Source organism: Vulpes vulpes, chromosome 7 (assembly GCF_048418805.1).
Source record: "Vulpes vulpes isolate BD-2025 chromosome 7, VulVul3, whole genome shotgun sequence".
Classification (NCBI taxonomy): Eukaryota; Metazoa; Chordata; class Mammalia; order Carnivora; family Canidae; genus Vulpes; species Vulpes vulpes.
This window is the reverse complement of record NC_132786.1, coordinates 22377690-22398561: the sequence shown is the minus strand read 5'-3', so window position 1 is coordinate 22398561 and position 20872 is coordinate 22377690. Positions and strand designations below refer to the sequence as shown.

Sequence of the window (20872 nt, the reverse complement as noted above, 5' to 3'; positions counted from 1 at the left end):
GATGGGGTCCAGCTGCCTCTCAGAAGGGATGGTTTCCCTGGAAATGTCCTAATGGCTGACAATTTCAATGCAACACCCTTCTTTGTTAAAAGGCCTGGTGGTTAAAAACATAATCTTACATATTCTTGCTTTTGTCCTGAAGTTGGAATGTGGTTGTGAGGCTTCAAAGTTTATGTAAGAGGCCACCTGGTCCCCTGCCTGCCAGCATCTGGACCTGTAATGCTTACATCTGGCTGCACATAAGAAGCACCTGGGAGCTTTCACTTAATTGACACCTGGGCCACCTGAGTCGTCTTCTTTTCCTTCCTCCCTCCCTCCCTCCCTCCCTCCCTCCCTCCCTTCCTTCCTTCCTTCCTTCCTTCCTTCCTTCCTTCCTTCTTTTACTTTTTAAAGATTTTATTCATTTATTCATGAGAGACACACAGAGAGAGGCAGAGACAGGCAGAGGGAGAAGCAGGCTCTATGCAGGAGCCCAACACGGGACTCAATCCCAGGACCTTGGGATCATACCCTGAGCCGAAGGCAGACGTTCAACCCACTGAGCCACCCAGGTGCCCCCCAACCTGGGTCTAAACACACTAGAGCCTCTGGGGTATAAAGTTAGTGCAGAGGAGCTGAGAATCACCGTCCTAACAATCTGTTTCACTAAATGTCTATCAAGCTGTTGAACCTTTGGCCAATAAAATTTCAGAGTTATTGGAAGGAAGGATTTATAGACTGCCACTTCACTGGGAAATCGCAAATAGGCTGGCACTGGGTCTCTATGACCCAGGAGGAGAAAGGCAGCCCCAGCTGCTTGACAGGATGTCTCTGTTCTGACACCAATTTCCAGCCCAGATACGATTCACCAGGGAAACGGGGAGATGCCCGGCGCTGCATATGTACCAGTGAGATGTGGTGCAGCGAGGCTCCATGGTGCATCGTCAGTCCAGAAGAGATGGTTTCCTTTTCCACTGACTTGTTATTCTTTTATTATTCTGTGTGTTTTGGAAGGAAGATTTTGGAGTCAGCTAATCTTACAAAGCAGAACACAGGAAATTTAAGACAGAAATCACTAAGCCACCATGACCCTTGTCCTGCGGTGATTAGGTTTGTAGGAAATAGCAAGTAGCAACTTTAGGGGACATTTCACTCATCCAAATTTCATTAAATATTCACATTTCTCGCCTAATTTTTTAAAAAAAAACATATGAGTTTGTATGGCTATGGAGAAAATTAATTACATAACTACATGTAATTTCTTTGGAAATCTGGAAGTTTACTGGAACTTGGCTACACCTGAGCTTGAACGTGATGTCATGGGTAATTATGGAGGCCAGAAAGGCCAAGAGTTAAGGGAGGTGTGCCACTCGTTATGGCCTAAAACAGCAGGTCAGCTAACCATAGGGTGAAAACAGAAGAAAATAGGACCAGTGAGCTGGGGGTTTATGCCTCTACTGGGAAAGGTAATTGAGTTGTATGAACTGATTTGCTGCAGTTGCGTGTGTGGACTGACTCCCTCATTCTGCCTCAGTGCTCACCGATGGTCAAGTCTAGGTATTAGGGATGACGGAGAGGTTCTTTAGGGAGCTTATGGTCCACTGGGGAAGAAAGTAAGTGCATGGGACATACCTGCCCAGGGTGACACTTGATGATGGTGAGGGTGGCACAAGTAGGAGATGAAACATAAGGGTCTCCAGCTCTGTGCTGGCTGCAGGGGGAGGATGTAGGAGAACAGGAGTGAGCTGGGATCTGGAAGGCAATATGGCTTTAACCAGCAGGGAGGCTGGCCGAGCAGGGGAGAAAGAGTGTGCTCTAACCATCCTTAGCCTGGGGCGTCTGGGGCAGGTGGGGTGACGGCAGGGAGCATGCCCAGGAAGGGCTCAGGGACTTAGGCCTTCTCCCTAAAACCGACGCAACAGCAGAAAGGTTCTGCGTGGGAAAGCTGATGTAGTCGCGCAGTTGCAGAATGGAGAAGGTTCTGGAGCCAGGGTGGATTCCAGGAGGGAGACAAGCAGGCAGAGCTGTTACAGGAACCCAGGTGTGAGGTGACAGTGGGAATGGAGAGGCAAAGCTGGCTTTGCAGAACTCCCAGGACTGTTGATGGATCAAGACAGGGAAGAGGAAGGTGGGGGAGTTGAGCATGAGGCTCTGATTTGGGCAGCAAACCAGACAGGGTTGCCTCTGGCTGCGAAGCGGGTACCGCCACACACGACACGTGGAAGGTTTGGAAGAAACCTGGTGAAGCCAGGTGACAGGTGAGCAGAGCCCAGGTGCAGCTGCGGAGGGCGGGGGCACTGCAGGCTTGGTGCATGGTGAATGAACCCAGGAGAGCCCTGCTCAGCAGGCACAGAGCCTCAGTGGCAAGGTCATATAAGGATGCTAGCCTGGACCTGGCTCACCCCCATGCATAACTTACACTCATTAAATCAGGCCCAACTCAGGAAATTAAAAACATAATTCCAAATGTTAATGGCCATTGAAGCCATTAGAGTAAAAACTAAAACCATTCAGATAAATGATTAGGTTTCCAAACTGAAGAACAAACAGAAAAATCAATTTGCTAATTTGCTATGTGCTCTTTATAAGTGGAAGTAGCTGAACTAGGTCTAAAAATAGAAAGAAAACACGGTCTAAAAATAAATAAAACAGGACCTGTTTTTTTTTTTTCTTTATAGGGGAAGGGCAGAGGGAGATAGAGAATCGTAAGCAGACTCCATGCCATGCCCAGCAAGGAGCCCGACACAGGGCTCAACCTCACGACCCTGAGATCATGACCTGAGCTAAAATCAAGAGTCAGAGGCTTAACCAACTGAGCCACCAAGGAGCCCAGGATCTGTTTGTTATTTTTTTTTAATTGATTCTTCGATTATCTATGCTCCCTTGTAGTATTATTCCTTTTAGAATGCAATTTAAGTTTATATTGAAATTATAGGAATTTTTTTTTAAGGTAAATTTAAAGTCAAACTATCATGAGTAGATCCATGCTCCCTAGGCATCCGACAAGCAACATAAAACCTCACGGACTGTGAACACAACTACATCAGAGTAGAAAGACACTGGTGTCATGAAAGTTTCCTTCAAAAAGTCAAGTATTATGACTTTCCAGTATTTTTAACTGACTAATAATAACCAATAAAGGCTGGCAAAATGGTACAAAGGAGTCCTGCAAAGTCCGTTTTGTAGAACAAGCAGGAGGATCATTGGCAAGTAATTGACTCAGATGCTGCTAAAATATCCCCAAAGTTCTTGAAAGCACTTGTTCAAGTGAGCTAAACATTGTGCTGGGCACTAAGTATCTCCGTGTTGTCTATCAGTGGAGACGCGATCCCTGGAGGGTAAATGGGGAACGCACGTCAGAAAGTCTGACTCTTCCCTCTGACGTTTAAATAAACAGGATGAAGTCACCTTTGGTGTCTTGGTGGGATAAGCACAGAGTTGGTTTTATCCTCTGAAATGCATGTGGAGAGCCAAGGGTTCCAACCCTTTGGTCAGAAAGTTCAGTCCAGCCTAATGTTTTAATAAGTGAAGACTCACATTTTTGTTTTGAGAGATTCACTGCATAACAGTTTAAGAAAAACAGAAGTCTGACTCAAAGATCCCAAACTCCTTCCATTGCGCTGCTCATATCTGCTGAGACGATCAAGTGTCGGACAAGCGGTTAGATCTTAAAAGTTTTAGGTTAGGACACCAGGTTTTTCCAATTTCCAAGAACTTGGGATCTGACATTTAATTCTACTTTCCCTCTGGATATCATCCGTTTAACAAGTATTTGTTGAAAACCTGTACTCTGCTAGATACAGAGCGGTGGGCTGTGGGCGATCAGAAGGCAATGAACAGCATTCTTTGTCCTTGTATGGTCTGGGAGATAGTTACTCCAAACCGAAAGAGTTGAACAGTAGAACCAAGAGGCCCATGTTGAACTGCTGGGGTCTATGGCCCTGATGAGGTTGTGGCAGTTTAGAGGAAGAAGCCATGGTTATTCTACGCAGACGAGGATGTGCAGCCATTCCTTTTACTTTCTCCAACTGTGAAACATTTTAGGAATCATGAAATAGAGGTGTCCCCTCCCCTCAAATGGGAGAAATCTGCAAGACGACCCAAAAAGCCCATTACGGACATGAAGGAGAACACTTAGCAGTGCAGATGGTGCTGAGCACCACTCAGGCTTCTGGAAAAATCTCCAAATGGCCAGAATCCACTCTCTCCATGTAATGGGGGATGTCCTCACTGGGCTCCAGATGGGACTGTGGCCTCCACCCTGGTACCCCCATCGCAGGTCAAAAAAGATTCTTTTAATTTATAACTGTCTGGTTACATTGTCTAAGGAAGCTACCAGTAAATGCACTCTTTCTTAATGTAGTGTCGTAGTCCTGTTTTTAAATTCTATTTGATAGGTTATCCTGAAATTCTCTGGCCTCATATTCCCAAGATGGATGTAGGCATCCTTCTAAATTAGATTCTTCCTGAAAATAATACACTGCTTCTAGCACAATTGCATTAGGGGAGCTCTGATGAGGAAGGAAACATAGTTTATGCTCCAGACCAACATGCACAACAGGGTCAGGCCTGGTTTTCAACCCTAAATCCACCTTTTTTCTTAATTGCTTTGGCTAACAAGTGAGTTCTGGAAAACACATCTTCAGGGTCTGAAGCAGAGCCAGGAGAAAGGACACATTTGCATAGTGCTTTGCATTAGCTAACCGAATTAAAGGTACTGTCATCCCTGAGGACTGGCTTATCCCCAACTAAGCCTCCCAGAACTTGCTGTGTTCTACACTGCATGAGGCTGGATGGAGCACATGCCTCCTGAGTGGAATTCCTACACCTGAGAGTTGACAATGAATTTTCTTTTTCCCTCCATTTTTAATAAATATATAATGCTGCTGTACCCAGGAAACTTTCACAAGTGGGTGAAATGTGGAATACCTGGGTGGGTCTGGGGTTGAGCGTCTGCCTTTGGCTCAGGGAGTGATCCCAGGGTCCTGGGATTGAGTCCCACATCCGGCTCCCTGCATGGAGCCTCCTTCTCCCTCTGCCTGTGTCTCTGCCTCTCTCTGTACCTCTCATGAATAAATAAATAAAATCTTTAAAAAAAAAAAAAGAAGTGGGTAAAATGTGCATGTTTGGCCAGGCCAAAATAATCATCTTTTCCCATATGCCAAACAGATATGAAACACCTTATTCTTAGTCCTAATACTAATCAGTAGATGATATATTCCCATGTTCACATACAGTCTGCTTACAGTTTTTACTGGTTGTGGTTGTATGACAGTTCACTCCGTCAATGGCCATGCTTTGGCAAATCACTCTCCTATAAACACTTGGGATGGTTAAGGCTTAAACAATTATTATGACAGACAACTGTCATGAGTGTGTTTCTACTCACCACTCTGGCTTCTATTGAGAAGGGACTTCTGTGCAAACACATGATTCTTAACTACATACTTTCGTATTATCTTAAGAATGAATTTTCTCTCACACCCTCCCCTGTATTTGTGAAGCAGGACAAAAATGTTTTAAAACTCCAAAGTTTTACTATTTACATGGCCTCCCTACTTCCTCTAAAATCCCGCAGTTATGAGTTCTCTGTGCATGGAAATCCCCATGTCTTCTGAGAGCCTGTTGGTGGAAGGAGAAAGTCCCACCCACCACCTCCTAATTTGCCTCGTTCTTCAACTGTGACTGTCAGGCAGCTCTGCGGCCCCATCTGCTGAGATTAAGGTACAAAAACTCAAGTGTATTTGCCTGAGTGCACATCAAGTGGCTGAGTCCCACGGGGCCACGAAGAGATAGCATATTGTGCTAAACTTGAAGGGTACCCTCGGTGAGCTAGTAAATCACTCACTAAACCGCTCCATCCATTATTTGAGGATACATACGGCAATTTCCATCCCGGTGATATTAATTTCTTGGCTACTGTCATGGACTTCAGTGCTCATGATGAATGTTTTTACAATGAATACCAAATTAACCCAAACTGATTAGAGGCTTTTATAAGTTATTAATGGGATGTCACTTCAGTCTGGTCCTCCCCATGTCTACGACATTTCATTAAATAATTTCCTCTTGCTGGAATGATCCATCTTTCTCCCCTCGTTGGACTTGTCAATGTCGATAAAACGTAGCTTTGCCCCCTTGGTGGCTTAGAACTGGGTGAGCAATAGTGCCCTTGGAGGCGGGGGGGCTCATCTGTTTCTGCTTGTGGTCCCAGGACAGGGTGGCCTGGTGCATGGGGCAGGGAAGCAGGTGGACCTCAGGCTCTCCCCCAGCATCACTGAGGTAATATAATTGGCACATAACCTTGTGTAAGTTTAAGTTTCTCTTGAAATATTACCGTCTCCCTCCTGGCACCTAATTACCATTTCATAAGTCAGACAGAGAAAGACAGATACTGTATGATCTCACTTCCTGCGGAATCTAAAAAGTCTGAACTCATGGGAACCAAGAGTAGAGCGGTGATTACCAGGGGCTGGGGGTGGGGGAAAGGAGAGACAGTGGTCTCAAGGATACAGTCTGCCCCTTAGAAGATGACTAAGTTCTGGGGATCTTATGCCCAGCTTCTTTAATCCTTATTAAAGGATTTAAAGGACAATTTCTGGAGTGGCATCGGAGCAGGACAATTGCTGTCACCTGCTAATGGCCTCTCTAAGGAGATCAACACACACAGACCTGCTAGGAGCTCCAGGCCTAGAGGGACAGGGATGGGGGGATACATTTTTCCCAAACAGCATCTTTCACCTCCTAGGAGCCGGAGAAGCACTGAAGGGGAGGCTGAGCCCTCTGGATGCCCACCCACACCCCACATCATGCCTGCTTCTCCCTGCTTTACCGGGGATGGCCTGACTCACCACCAGACACACACCGAACGTTCATTTGATGAAATCCTTATTTTTTCTCATTCTCTACATTTTGGTTAAGCCAAGTAATAATTCCAAGTAGCAAATAACCACCAGAGCCACCATATACTGAGTGTTTTCTTTTTTCTTTTTTTAACAGGAGAAAAGCATACAAAGTTTATTTGATGTTAATATTTCATGTAACATGAAAGCCTTCATAGAAGAGAAGCAAATACCCCAAGAACTGGATAGACCTGAGAGCTTTATGTACCATTTTAACAAAGAACAATAAATTGTGGAGTCATGGCATGACAAGGGGAAAGGGAGTTTGAGTCAGGGGTAGTTATTAGGAAACTCATGGAGGAAACTAATGGAAGATAAGCATCATTTTTGTAGGTTGGCTTGTACTAATACATTTTGGCATCAGCTTTTTGTCTTTGGTGATCAGAATGTCTCTTCTTGGAGTGCTTGGGTGGTGCAGTCCAATGAAATGTCAGACTCTTGGTTTCTGCTTGGGTCATGATCTCAGCATTATGAGAGTGAGCCCCGTGTCAGGCTCTGTGCTTAGCATGGAATCTTTACTCTGGTTTCTACACCGTGTACTTTAAATAAATTAATGTAATCCATACAGTGACCCTTACAGGACACATGTCATTATCACCATTTTTACGGACGAGAAAAGCAAGGCTTGGAAACATTAAGTAGGTTAAGATCATACCTTTGGTAAGTGCCAGAATCAGGATCTGAATGTGGCCCTTTTGAGGCTAGAAGTTTTGTTTTTACTGGTCTGTAAAAATAGGATACGCTAAATAAACATTCCATTCTTTCTGGGCTCCAAATCAGGGCCTTCAGATTCTGAGAAGGAATAGGCGGTTGGTTTGCAGACAAGGGCTCTTGGGTTCAAAGCTGAGTTGTGCCTGAGCTTGTGCTATCTCGCTCCCAGCTCGGGAGCAGGTGTCCTGGCTACACCTGCCCATCCCCAGGGGCAGGTTGGGGCTGCAGGATCTATGCCACTCATCTGTCCCTTCTGTCTGCACTTTGCTATCACACACGGGGCAGGTTGTCCTCCCTGTGGCTGCCAGCGTCTTTGCAGACGCCCACCCCGAAGAGGGACCCGAAGCAAATCTTCAGGTCAATTATTTATGTGTTCTTTATTCCATTTTACCAGAGCATTTTGGTGTTTGGAGAACAATCTCTTCATCTGATATCTATCTTATGCTGAATAACTGACATTCTAGTAGCATGAATTTTTACAGCGCCAATGGGCTATTTTTAAAGATTTTTTATTAAAGATTTTATTTATTTATTTGACAGAGGAAGACAGAGAACATGAGCAAGAGGGAGAGGCAGAGGAAGAAGGAGAATCAGGCTCCCCACTGAGCAGGGAGCCTGATGTGGGGCTTGATCCCACGACCACCCTAAGATTATGACCTGAGCTGAAGGCAGATGCTTCACTCACTGAGCCACCAGGTGCCCCTATTTTTAAATACTCTTTTTTTCTGTGCAGCAGAAACCTAAATGCTCTGAAGTGACCCAATATGAGCACAAAAACCATCAGTTTGAATTCTTCTGGATCCTCTAGTGACTGCTGGATGGATAACCCGGTTGCTAACAGTCAGTGCTGGTCAGTGAGACCCTCGCTCTCTTTTGCTTTGACACATTAGGAAGAACCTTCAGTAAAATGGTGCTAAGTAGGCAGGACACAACCCTGATGTCCAAACACTCACAAGAAGTGGATTTTTAGAATTTCGTTTCCTTAGAATAGACTCAGTCGTTTGAGAGCCAAGGCTGTTACCAGACCTGAGCAGGCAGGTAGCTCTGAGAGAACACTGGTGAACGGGGTCCGAGTGCGAGGGGCACTGCTGGGAGCCTGGGAGGGGAGCCTGCTGGCAGGTGGGGCTGCAGGGAGGCCTTCAGGGGCTTGGCCGAGGCATCTGCAGGGCGCTGAACTGCTCTGATGGGAGGAGCACCAGTGAGCAGTGGATGTGCCAGGAGAGGACGTGTAGGTGGCATCCCTGTCTCAAGCCCGGAGGGCCCAGGAGTCTTGGTTGAACAAGGCTGGCACCCATGTGGGGCGGTCACCCACCTCCTGCGGCCCTGCCACCCGCGGGACCCAGAGCTCATGTGTGACACAGATGCAGTGGGGACAGCAGGGTGGCAGAAAGCAGGGGCAGCTGCTACCAGCAGATAAATGCAGGGATAGATGCCTTGTCCATGACATGGAAAGAACCACCTTTCCTCTGCATCTCGAGGACCTTGGTGGAGGGTCCAGAGCACAGGATGTGTGCAGTAAGAATTCACTGAAACAGTAAATAGATGAGTGACTAAGGACTGCCAGAACTGCACACACAAAGGAGTGGCCTTCCGGTTCTTTGCAGGTGGCTGGCTGACCAGCCACAGCAACTGTTGGTCACATCTGCCTTCCTGAAAACTCTTGGGACCAGGCGAACATTCGAGAGTCCGGGCTGCCCTGAGACCTTGTTGGGAGAGCTGCTACATGAACCACATATGAAGGAGCCCCGTAAGTGCATTCCTCCACTGTCCTTGGTTAGTTATTCTGTTTGTGACTTGCCCTGGAGAAGTATCCTCAGGTCTCACGAGCCAGGGATGCAAGGCAATTGTTCATAACGTGCTGCTGAAATCCCCCCATTTGGGGAAACACAGTCAACTGTATTCTCTTGTCTCCAAGAAGACACAGAGCATCTCTCACGGTCATCCACACTGCAACCCCATGTGGCCCCAGAGCCCGGGAGTAAGTCGGCTTCCTTTCCCACTCAGGACAGCAGAGCCTGTGAGTATTCCTCAGTTTTCTTCTGTCGGACTGTCACCCCCACCTGGTCACCTGCACACCTAGGGCAGCTCCAGCTCTGGTTCTGGCAGCATCCCCAGACTCCTTTACCTGCTCTTCATTTGTCACATGCTGGAGCCACGTCTACACTAAAGAACTCCCAATAGGCTTATTAAATATCCCTCTCAACGCTGTCCATGTATAACCACTGTGGTAGTAGGCTAACCAAAGAGAAAACCATTTTCTCCATCTCTGATCATCTGAGCCACCAGCAAACATGTCAGCCTCGAACCCTGCAAGTCGTCCAGTGCCATGCAGTCATATTTGCAGAAGTCTCCACGGCCCCTGGCTCCAGAGGAAAACGTCATTATGCAACTGGCCTCCTAAGTTCCCCATGCTTGCATGCTAATGCGCGGAGACCCAGGTGTGTGCCAGACATGCACACGAGGCCCTGCAGCTGCCCTCGGCATCTGTTGTTGTGAAATGTCCTTGCAGAGATGACGTTTAAGGAAAGGAAAGGATGTTTCCAGACAGACAACTCAATCGTGTTCTAGGTTAGCAGAGACAAGAGGGCACATAAAGAGACAAACATGCAGGGATGGGGATTCACGGAAAGATGAAAAAAAGAAACTCAGAGGAGCTCTCAATGCAGGCAGAGATTCATCGGCAGAGGAAAAATGAAGAGAGTCACAGCCTGGGGAAAAAGTGTGAAGTCACTTCTGTTTTCACTGCCAATGGCTATGGACACTGACCACAGAAAGATGGGGGCGCGGAGCAAGGGGAAGAAGACATGTCCTCAACACTTTACATATATTTTATCATTTAATTCTGTTAAATCTAGCCAAATCCATTTTTCTGTTTTCAGGCTCAGCAGGTACATCAAATTCTGAAAGCAACCATGTTTTCCATCAATGAACAACTGAGCTCACAGACCAACACCATCCCAGACACCATCCCGGCAGAATGGAGGCATCCCCACGTCTGCGTTCCCCTTTCCTGTAACAGTGGGCCAACTGGGCAGGATTTATCACCTGTGATGTCATCTGCGGGTCCAACAGAAGTCACCCAAATGGGCAAAAGCCACTAACTGGAGGCCACAGAGAGGCACCAGGCAACATGCCGCTGGCCCAGTTCCTGGTGCTGCGTGCAGGGTCCCTGGGCTGACAGGGTCCCCGGGCCAAGTGCCTTGTTGAAGTCACTCCCTACGAGGAGGTGATGATGCTCGGAAAGCTCTCTGATGATCCCAAGCTGCAGCTATGCTCTCTGCTCCCGAAGGAGAATTACTCATTTCAGTCTGACTCATTATAATTAGAGGAGATTTCCTTTGGGGAGCAGTATTTATTTTTTAAAATAAAATGTCAATGAGGATGTTGTTAGTGTTTGCATGGCCTGCTCAGGGGTTGCAGATTTCCTTTGCCGAGAGAGAGAGCAGCAGGGGTCGCTGTGACCAGGGTGCGGGTCCCTAGGGTGAGGCTTTCCTGGTTGGGGGGAGGACAGTCAGGAGAGCACAGGATCCCTGGAGACACTGGTCAGCAGCCACAGCCCTCCAGCCAAAATGCCCATTTTTGTAAATAAAGTTTTATCAGAATACAACCATGTCCACGTCTTTGTATATCGCCTACACATGCTCTTGCTCTACAAAAGCAAAGTGGAGACATTGAGACCAAGGCCATGTGGGCTTGCAGAGCCTAAAGCATCTGCTACCTGGCCCCTTTACAGAAAAAGTGTGCTGACCCCTGCTTGGGTACGGAGGACGCTTCCAAGGGTGAGATACGTTGCCTGCTATACTCGGTACAAGATCTGTTAATAAAATCCCTAAAGTTAAAAAAAAAGTTTAGAAACTCAAAACTTCCATGAGCACATTAGTACGTTTTGGTACTAAGCCCAAATATTAGCAATTACCACTTGACTGAATGTTCATCTCCTTGGAGCAGAAAGGAAGCTGAACCTCCCGCACCATCAGTCACACAGACCCTGGCTACTTGCCTCCACTTGACTACATGGTGTTCAAGTGATTGAGGATCACAAAAATGTATTAGGTCATTAATCAATCCTCAACCGAGGAGAGACACATCAGTGGCAGCAAGACATCGCAGCAACAGGAGTTCGTGTCACTCCCGGGGAGATGAGCCCAGCCTCTCAGAGAAGCTGATGTGAACTCAGCTTTGTGGCCAGTTACTCTTTAAGGAGTTAAGTGTGATGACTCTGGAATCACTCACACCCACCCCAAACCCCCAGAAAGCGGAACACGAGTATAAACTCAATCATCCAAGAGGCAACAGTGCCTTCAGGCAGGGAAGGTAACTGGTCTGGAGGGTGAACAGTCTGGAGCCCCATCTGCCTCCGAAGTCCAGCCGCAGCCCTCATGTCATGCCTGCACACATATCCCTCCTCCTTTGGCAAACTGTGGGGTGAGTATTCTGTAAAGTGCACGCCGTTTCCAGAAGGTAGGATCAGGTTGTGCGGCCTCTAATTCAAGATCTGGCCTCTCCTGTGTGCCAATGTGAGGCGTGAGTCCCTAGGTTAGTGATAATCACTGGGTGACAAGGAGGGAGGCAGTGGGACTGCAGAAAGAGATGCTAACCAGGGTGGGAGTCAGTGTCCTTCTCCTGATGTCTGTTAAGAAGGCTGCTTACCCTGAGCTCTTCCTCGAGCTGTGGGAGGAGGTTGGCGAGTGAGGCTGGGGCAGCAGATGCCCCAAGGATCACGGAGAGCAAGGGGAGCCTCTGCGGGGCACCAGGTCACCTGTACGGAAGGACTTGGTGGATGTGGGTACCATTTGCTTCCCAGAAACAACTTCAGTCATGAGTGCAGAGGGATGTCATCGGCTGCTGGAGACTAAGTCTTGAACACTCTGGGCTCCCTCCTGGAAGCTGCAGGTTCTCCCCGTGTAAGAGTTAGGTGCCTCTCAGGAAAGGTGAGCTTCATCTCCTCGCACTGACTGGGGATTGGTGTCTGCCTGCCACTGGGGATTGGAAGCCTCCTGACCTCCTTTCACTGGCTGACTCTTATTAGCTAAATCCCGATGGCTGCGTGTCTGGCGCCAGGGTCCTTTAGTAATAGCTAGGACAGTTCTGTGACCTAAATGCTCCTGTGTCTTTAGACCATTTCAAGGCAATGAAACTAATATGCAACCAAGGGAATATAATCATGTCACTGGGAAAAACAAGACTATTTTAATTTCTGAGACAGAACACAGACTGTCTAGTACAACCTCACCCCAAGCTTTTGAAAATAACCATTTTCTGTGTTATTTTAGGAAAAGAGTTTTTAAAATTCAGCTTCATGTAATCAGCATCAAAGACACGGTGAGCTGGACCCAGGCTGTGTCACCTGATCTCATGCTCCAGAGGTTTCCTGCAGAGGCCGCTACAATCTCCCGAAAGAAAGTGGAGCAGCACTGACTCTCTCACCCAGCTTTAAGTTAGGGTGAGGCTGGAGCTGAGACACACCCTAGAGATCATCCCATCCCAGCCTTTCACTCAACCTCTGGGCTCGCTGACTGCAGCCTGACAGCTGAGGGTTAGGATAACACCCAGGACCAGAACCCTTGTCTCTTAACTGTTGTTTGCTGTACACCAGCTTTGCCATTCACTGTTCCTTGAAACATCTTGGTTTCACCAAGCTAAGTGGGAATCCATGTGGGTATCTGATCAGTGGAGCCATGAGGCTGCGCTGGCTTCATGCTGACGCCACTTACAGGAGCCTGGCCTCACAAGGGCCAACAAATCTACTTTCTCAAATAAAAGAACCCCCACAATCCTCCGAAGAACAGAGCCAGACTTCTGAGAGCAAAACAAAAGAAGATTTCAATAACGATTCTACTCATTTCTATTTATAATCCTTTTGACAAGACTTATCACCTTGACCTCACCGTAAGGCTGTCATCTACACACAGCTACACTCAGGGACCACTTTCAGGGCATTGGATCTGGGAACCAAAGCATGTGATGTTCCAACTCCAAAATAACTCCCCAACAAAAAAAAGAATGTCCACTTTACATAAAATAATATTTTATGCAAATATTCTGTGTACTTTTCCCAAATTTCAGTGACACAAACACAGACATTGAGCATCACAGATTCAGCCCTGTGATGTGTGAACATCATCAAATTCAAACCCGGTCGCTGAGCTTGATTGGCTTACCAGCTGCTGGCCTTTGGGACCCCAGCCTGCATATTGCAGTTTTGCATTGCTCACTTCTGGTGGGTCTAGACTTTGAGGATCCCTGAAAGAAAATGAATAATCAATCAATCAATCAACATAGTAGGAAACAAAAATGCTCTTACTCCCTTCTATATTATATGATTTTCAAGAGTTCGTGTTATTAAATAATGTCTCAGCCTCCATTAGATTTCTTCAGATGTACATAGTTTACATGAAGCTGAAACAGGCCCATCACTGCTTAACCCAAATAGTAAATATTTATCAAGACAACACGCAGAGAGGTCTGTAGATCAATTATTAAAATATCCACACCAGTCAACATTAAAAATGGAAATGCATAGCTATGCAGTAACAAGTCCCCACGACTTCTAGCTCCATCTTGGGCTTTCCTGGTGGATCCCTTTCTTTTTCTAGGCAGAATGCCAGGTCATCCTGACCTTCCAAAACCAGCAGCCTGAGGACAGATTCGTCCTTTGGTTTGTACTGTGGGGGAGGGAGGGAGAGAGGGAAAAAGGTAAGGGGAGAGGGAAGATTGAGGGAAAGTTTTTTTTCCTTTCAAACATCACTTAGATTTTTCATTAATTTATTGATATTCAAAATACTATGCTAACAAAATCCTACTTTTTTAAAAAAAGATTTTATTTATTCACTCATGAGAGAGACACAGAGAGAGAGAGAGAGACAGAGACAGAGACACAGTCAGAGGCAGAAGCAGGCTCATGCAAGGAGCCCGACACGGGACTCGATCCTGGGACTCCAGAATTATGCCCTGAGCTGAAGGCAGGCACTTAACTGCTGACGGATCCCCAACAAAATCCTACTTATGTACTTAATAAATGTCATAATGAATGAGTCATAATGAAAGAATGAGAAAAGTTAACACTTATAAAATATTTCAGTATATTTTGGAGCTACTTTTGTCTACAACACGTGGAAAAGATTCATTTTTATATTTCTTTCAGGTGTTGTATTATCTGTGTTCTGCTGCATAGGCCAGAGTGTGTCAGGTGCATACCCTCTCATGTGGCTATGATGTGTCTCATGCAGAAGGCATGGCTATGAATGCACTCATTCATCTACTGAGAGGCTGTGGCTGAATGGTCTTTGGAAACAGAAGATGCTGAATTTTAGGAGTTGCTTGAATGAAGGAGACGAGGCAAGGAGGAAGGGAGGTAAAGTGTAGGTACTGATTCTGGGCTTGAATCAGCAGAGAATTCTAAAGTAATTGCTTAATAATGCTACCAGAACAAAACAGAATACACTTAAAAGTAAAAAGTGCTGGGGAAGGCAAGATAGTCTCCAATACCCTAGAGTAGTTTTAGGTGGGGTTCCTGGGTGTCAAGAGATCATGGAAGCCCGAAGATGGGGTGATTAAGTACCAGGTAAGGGATGGCAATAATAACAGGACTCAGGTGGGAAGGCTGGGCAGTTAGAAGAATAAGGAAGGGGTCTCAATATTCCCAGTTCCGAATGAATTTTAACAAACCTACCATTTGTATGTTTTTAACGTTTCAAAATATTTAAATAACATGGGCAATTTCCTCTTTAACTGTGGGTAGGGAAAGTCTAAGGAGGACTCCAAATCTAGAAGCTATTAAAGAGTGATACATTTGACTGCATGAACGTTTTTAAATTATTTACATAACAAAAATATCACAAACAAAAGACAACTGACAAACTGGGAGAAAATATTCATAACCTATACCATGGACAAATAGCTAATATCTGTAATATATAAAAAAAATACCCTAAAATATTGAGGGTACAAAAGACTGAAAAAAATAGAAATATGAGAAAAAGACACAAACAGACAACTCACAAAAAGGCTATAAAAAGTCCTCACAAGTTTTAAAAAGGACCAAGCAATGCAAAATTATAGAAATAGAAACTGAAATGACACTGAATTATCGTTTTTCACCTATGAAACTGTTCCCCTCCCCAAAAGAAAGAAAAGTTGTTGGTGAGGCTGAAGAAAAAGGCACCCTTGTACTTTGCTGGTGGGCATGAAAACTAGTGCAATCCTTTTAGAGGGAAACTTGGTAATACCTAATAAAATACATACTTAACTCTTGAACTAGAACACTTCTGGGAAGATATACTTCCAATAATACAAAAATACATACTCAGAAGGTTATATTCACTGCAGCTTTGTAATGACAAAACATTGGAAACAATTTATGGTTGAAGAAACTATAGTACGTCCATACAATGGAATATGGTACAGATGTAAGAAGGAATGAAGACCTCCATAAATTGGCACAGAGTCATTTTCATGATGGAATATGCAAAGCTCAACAGACTATAGTATGTGACCCACTGTATAAGAAAAAAATATAAGAAAATATACATGTATCCTCACTTGTAAAAAAAAAAAAAAGAAATACAGGAAGCATAAACCTAAAACCAGAAGTTAGTTATGTATTGGGGGGAGGGGGGCAGGTGGGAAGAAGGAGGGATTGGTCATGGGGTGTTTGGATAAGGAAGGAGAAGCACTTCTCTGGGTATATTTATTGGCATAATGCCCAGTCTTATTAGACCATAGTAGAGTTTCACATACTTTTTGCATGCTCCAAAAATAAAACTAATAATTAAAAACAGTCAGGATATAGGGAAACCCAAAAAGGAATAACAACACCACAACAGAGCAAAACGCTATTGTAAATGAAGCACAAAACTACATGGAAGGTTTTATTTTTCAACATTCCTCTGGTTATTCAGGGTCTTTTCTGGTTCCATACAAATCTTAGAATTATTTGTTCCAACTCTGTGAAAATGAACTCTGTGATGTTCGCCTGGAATCAGAGGTGTTAGTCCAAATTCATGATTTCTAATATGTAAACACATACATCCAAAAAAGTAGATATATGTGTATTCAGGGGTTACTGTGCACACATATATGCCCTTGCTCTGTTCACAGGCCTAGAACCAATGACCTCCAATAACAATGAGCACACTGAGTGCCCATATTGGTCTCTAAACACCATTATCCAATAAAAGTAAATAGGGCTCCTAGGAAACGTAACGGTATCTGAGCTGGAACAGGGACAATACAAGATAAATCTGAAACATCTTATGGGTCCAGAGAGTAATGAAATACTCAAAAAAGATAGAGCCTAGTCCAAAGAATGGAGAAGCCAGCCTGAAGGAGTTTCTCAGGGCCAAAGCTGAGTAAGTCTGAGCAACAAAATAATTAATAACAGTCTCAGATTAACCCATAGAATAAAATCAACATCCATAAATCCATACTAATATACATAAGTAATCAAATACATAAAGCAGCTCTTCCTCTTGAGGGAATTCCAATTAATAAGTGTAGAAAGAAGGAAGAAAAAAAGCATCATATATGTGGCATTTTCACCCACAATGCAAAACCTCACTTCAATCACAAAAAAACACCAGCTGAAACACCAAATTGAGACACACTTTACAAAATGGCTGACCAATAATCTTTGAAAGCGTCAAGGTCATGACCAACAAGGAAAGACTGAGGAAATGTTACAGACTAGAAGGGATTAAGGAGAACTAACGTCTAAAGGAACGGGGGATTCCGAGACAGGAAGGAGGCATTGGTAGAAAAATAGGTAAAATTCAAATAAGTTGAATTAGTAACACAGTGCTAATTTTAATTTCCTGTTCCTGATAATTACACTGTGGTTTTAAAGCAAACTAACAATATTTCAAGAGTATAAGAAGTCGGGATAGGGATAGAAGAGATTTGTCCTGTTTTTGCAATCCTTTCTTTGCCCAAAATTACTTTAAAATAGAAAGCTAAAACAATCCAAGAAAAGGAATAGCTTATATCTCATTGGTTATGAAAAATATCAGAAAGAAATGGAAGTGAGAGAATTTCCCTCTCAACATACTGAAAAAGTCTGATATTTAGCAGGGCACAGGGACTCAATACACGCATCTGAGTATGCAGATGAGTAAGGACAGACGGGTTATGGGGGTGGCTCTAAGAGGAAGGCCTTTCGCCTGTTTAAAGACAAACCTAATGAATTAATTTGGTCTAAGTTTACCTAGAATTTTCCAAGCCTGGAGCACAGAGTAAGAAATGTTCAAATTCCATATTCTCACTGAATATTGGAATTCACTTGGTTAGGTAATGATTTCCAGGAGGTGTCTGGGATAATGGGGAACAGCAGGAGATTAGCTTCCCTCTAATCTAATAAATTTAAGTGCCCTAAAAACTAACTGGAAATGCAATCTCCAAGTGGACGAAGTGCCCCAGAAGATTTCATGAGCACCTGGCCAGCAACAGGATGACCATACGTGCATCCCACCTTTGTTACCTTCACTCCTTCTCTAGAGCTCACATATGTTCCCTTCCCCTCATCGCTAGCGTGTTAGACACATTTCTACAGCATGGAGACAGCAAATGCTAAGGGGGAAGAGTGTGAGCTCCGGCCCCATGTCACACAGATCAGTCACTGGTGCAAATCTCGGATTAGCTTTAATGAGGAAGGTGGATAATAGTTATCCTTTCCCCCACAGAATGGTTGTGAAAATGAAGAGAAACAGCGAAATGTTACTTTATAAACTCTAACACACCCTGTAGAAGGAATTTTTATTTTCCTAGCTAGTGAACCCTGGTAAGTTAAATGCCCGAAGTGAGTTGCAGAGTTGCCTCAGTCTATCTTTAGGAAAACATCAGAGTGCACGCACCTCACACAGGGTGGAAAGCTCGGATGTGGTGGAAAGAGCTCTAAGAGGCTATAAATGTAATTCTGAATTCTGCCATTAACCAGCGGTAGGGTATGGGGTAATAGAGAAACTTAACCTAAGTTTGTTTTCTCATGTATAAAATGAGAATAAAAATGCTTCCTTCACAGGATTGGATTTCATGATCTACTGCATGTGAAAACAGGTAGTAGAGAGCTTACTGAGTAAATATTCAATAATGCCACTTTATTCGTTGGTAAACTGGTAAATAATTAAGTTGATTGTGCAAACCACTATGTATATGTAAGTTTAACAAAAGGTCCAATGATGTATCAGACATGAGGATAAATTTACTATAGGACTCAGCAATGAAACACCTTGATTCCTGTATTATGTGGGGGTGGGTTTAGGGACCTCAATCCTCAACCCTGCTCACTTGTTTCTATGAAATAAACCTATATTTTGCGTGGGAATAAGATGGTATAAGATTCATTTGTTTTCAAGTTACAGTGGATTTCAGGGTGGTCTCTTCGACTTTCCCTCCCCTGTGGGGTCTCTTCTTCAATGACTCACCAGGTGGTCATCTATCCTCTGCTCAAATTTCCCACTGAATGGCTTTCCTTGCATAATTCTTTCTCTGCCCCAGCCTAGCAAGTGCCCAGCTTGGCTTTTTATGCTTAGCCCACCCCCTCATATAAACATCTAGGCTACTGCAAACTAGCAGAGAAAGCACGAAGCCAAGTGCAACTCTAGTCAGCTGGGTTTGAACAGTCACTTTCTCAACCATGATTCCAATCTTTCCTCCTTTCCTAACCTCCGGTATCTGGAAATAGGGCTTTATTTGCAAATAGTCTCTTTGCAGATGTAACCAAGTTAAAATAAGGCCATTCTCAATTAGGGCGGGCCCCAATCAAATTGAATCCTAATCTCCTTTATTAGAAGAGGAGAAGACACAGGACAGACATAGTGGGAGAAGCCTAGGTGACAACGGAGGCAGAGACTGGACTGACAGGGTCCATCAGAAGCTGGAGGGAGAGAGGAAGGATCCTTCTCTACAGGTTCTGAGGGAGTGTGGCAGCCCTGCTGACACTTTAATTTGGACCCCTGGCCTCCAGAACCCTGAGGGAATGAATTTCTATTGTGTTAAATCACTCGGTTTGTGGTAATTTGTGACTGCAGCCCCAGGATATGAATATACCCTTCATTTCATAGAAAAACTGAGGCCCAGAGTGGGAAGTGCTTTGTTCAAGGACACAAAGCTGATCACTTTTTGACTAAAGATGAATCTCCTGCTTTGGCCGAGGGAGAAAAAAAAATCTCCAACTGGTTTAAGGAACAAAGTAGAAAGACCTTCAGAGAGCAGAGCAAAAGTAGTCCCCAAGGAAGTTTTCTCTGCAAAACAGGGTACCCACCTGGTGGTGCTTCCTTGTGGAGCACATGCTCCCATCAAGGGGGAAGTCCTGGGTTCCTCCTTCCTGCACTGAGGACCGCTAGCAATGCTCTCTGCATGAAGGTCATTGCCATCAAATGATTTCCTCTCATGAACTGTATTATTCTGCTGTTTTTTAGGTGTGTGTGTGCGTATATGTGTGTGTGTGTGTGTGTGTGCGTGCGCGTGCATGTGTGCATGCATGTGCATATACGGTAATGCATAAAGATGTATTTTTATTTGTTTTGTGGTTGGTTAGTGCCCCCCCTCTCCCAATTTTCTGTCTTTTTAAAACTTTATTCATTTATTTTAAAGATCCATGGCAGGCTCTGGGATAAGTCATCTCCAGGAGATAGACTGGTAGAAAAAATGATTAAAGAAGAATAAAATGATCTGGACTTACCATATCTCAAAATAATCAAGCAATTCATTCTAATTTTGCTTATGTGAGCAATAAACAAAACAGGGCATCAGTCATGTTGGATTTTGAAGAGTAAATTATTACAGCAAAGTTTATTCACTTATCTTTCTAAGTTGGTTAAAGGGATTGGAAAACTTCCCAACAAAAACAGCATTTGGAAAAGTAAAGCTAAAAATTATTTTTCTGGCTCCTAACCCTTTTGTGCCTAAAGACACCCCAAACTAGCATTTCAACATCAAATAGAATGTGTTTCCCGAGTATTCCTATGTGCTTGGCGGGTAGTTTAAAAATATAAGACACACTCCCAGTCCAGGACAGTGTCTGACTCATCGTAGATGCCCTTAAATATTAACTGAATAATGAGTAAAATGGATGGATGAATGGATACATACGTGGAACCTCATCTCATCACCACCTGCTGATTGGTTAGGGTCAGTGATACCTTTAAATTCATGTAGAACTTAGAGTCATGGTATCAGTTCTTAACACTTAATCTTAAATTACATGGTTAAATTCTTGAGGGCAGGAATCGTCGTAGGCATCAACCCTTACTGGGCGGCCAACACATCCTACCATTACTATCTAT

The 20872-nt window shown here is 44.4% G+C and overlaps 1 protein-coding gene across 4 annotated transcripts in view; it reads right to left on the bottom strand.

Moving 5' to 3' along the window:
• The window catches only part of DPP6 (dipeptidyl peptidase like 6), a 908079-nt gene that overhangs the window by 146865 nt on the left and 740342 nt on the right, over positions 1-20872 (bottom strand). For all 4 annotated transcript variants that reach the window (XM_072763227.1, XM_072763225.1, XM_072763226.1 and 1 more), the window contains exon 7: positions 13754-13835. In XM_072763227.1, the coding sequence (XP_072619328.1) occupies positions 13754-13835 (82 nt within the window). The remainder of the gene's footprint in view (positions 1-13753; positions 13836-20872) is intronic.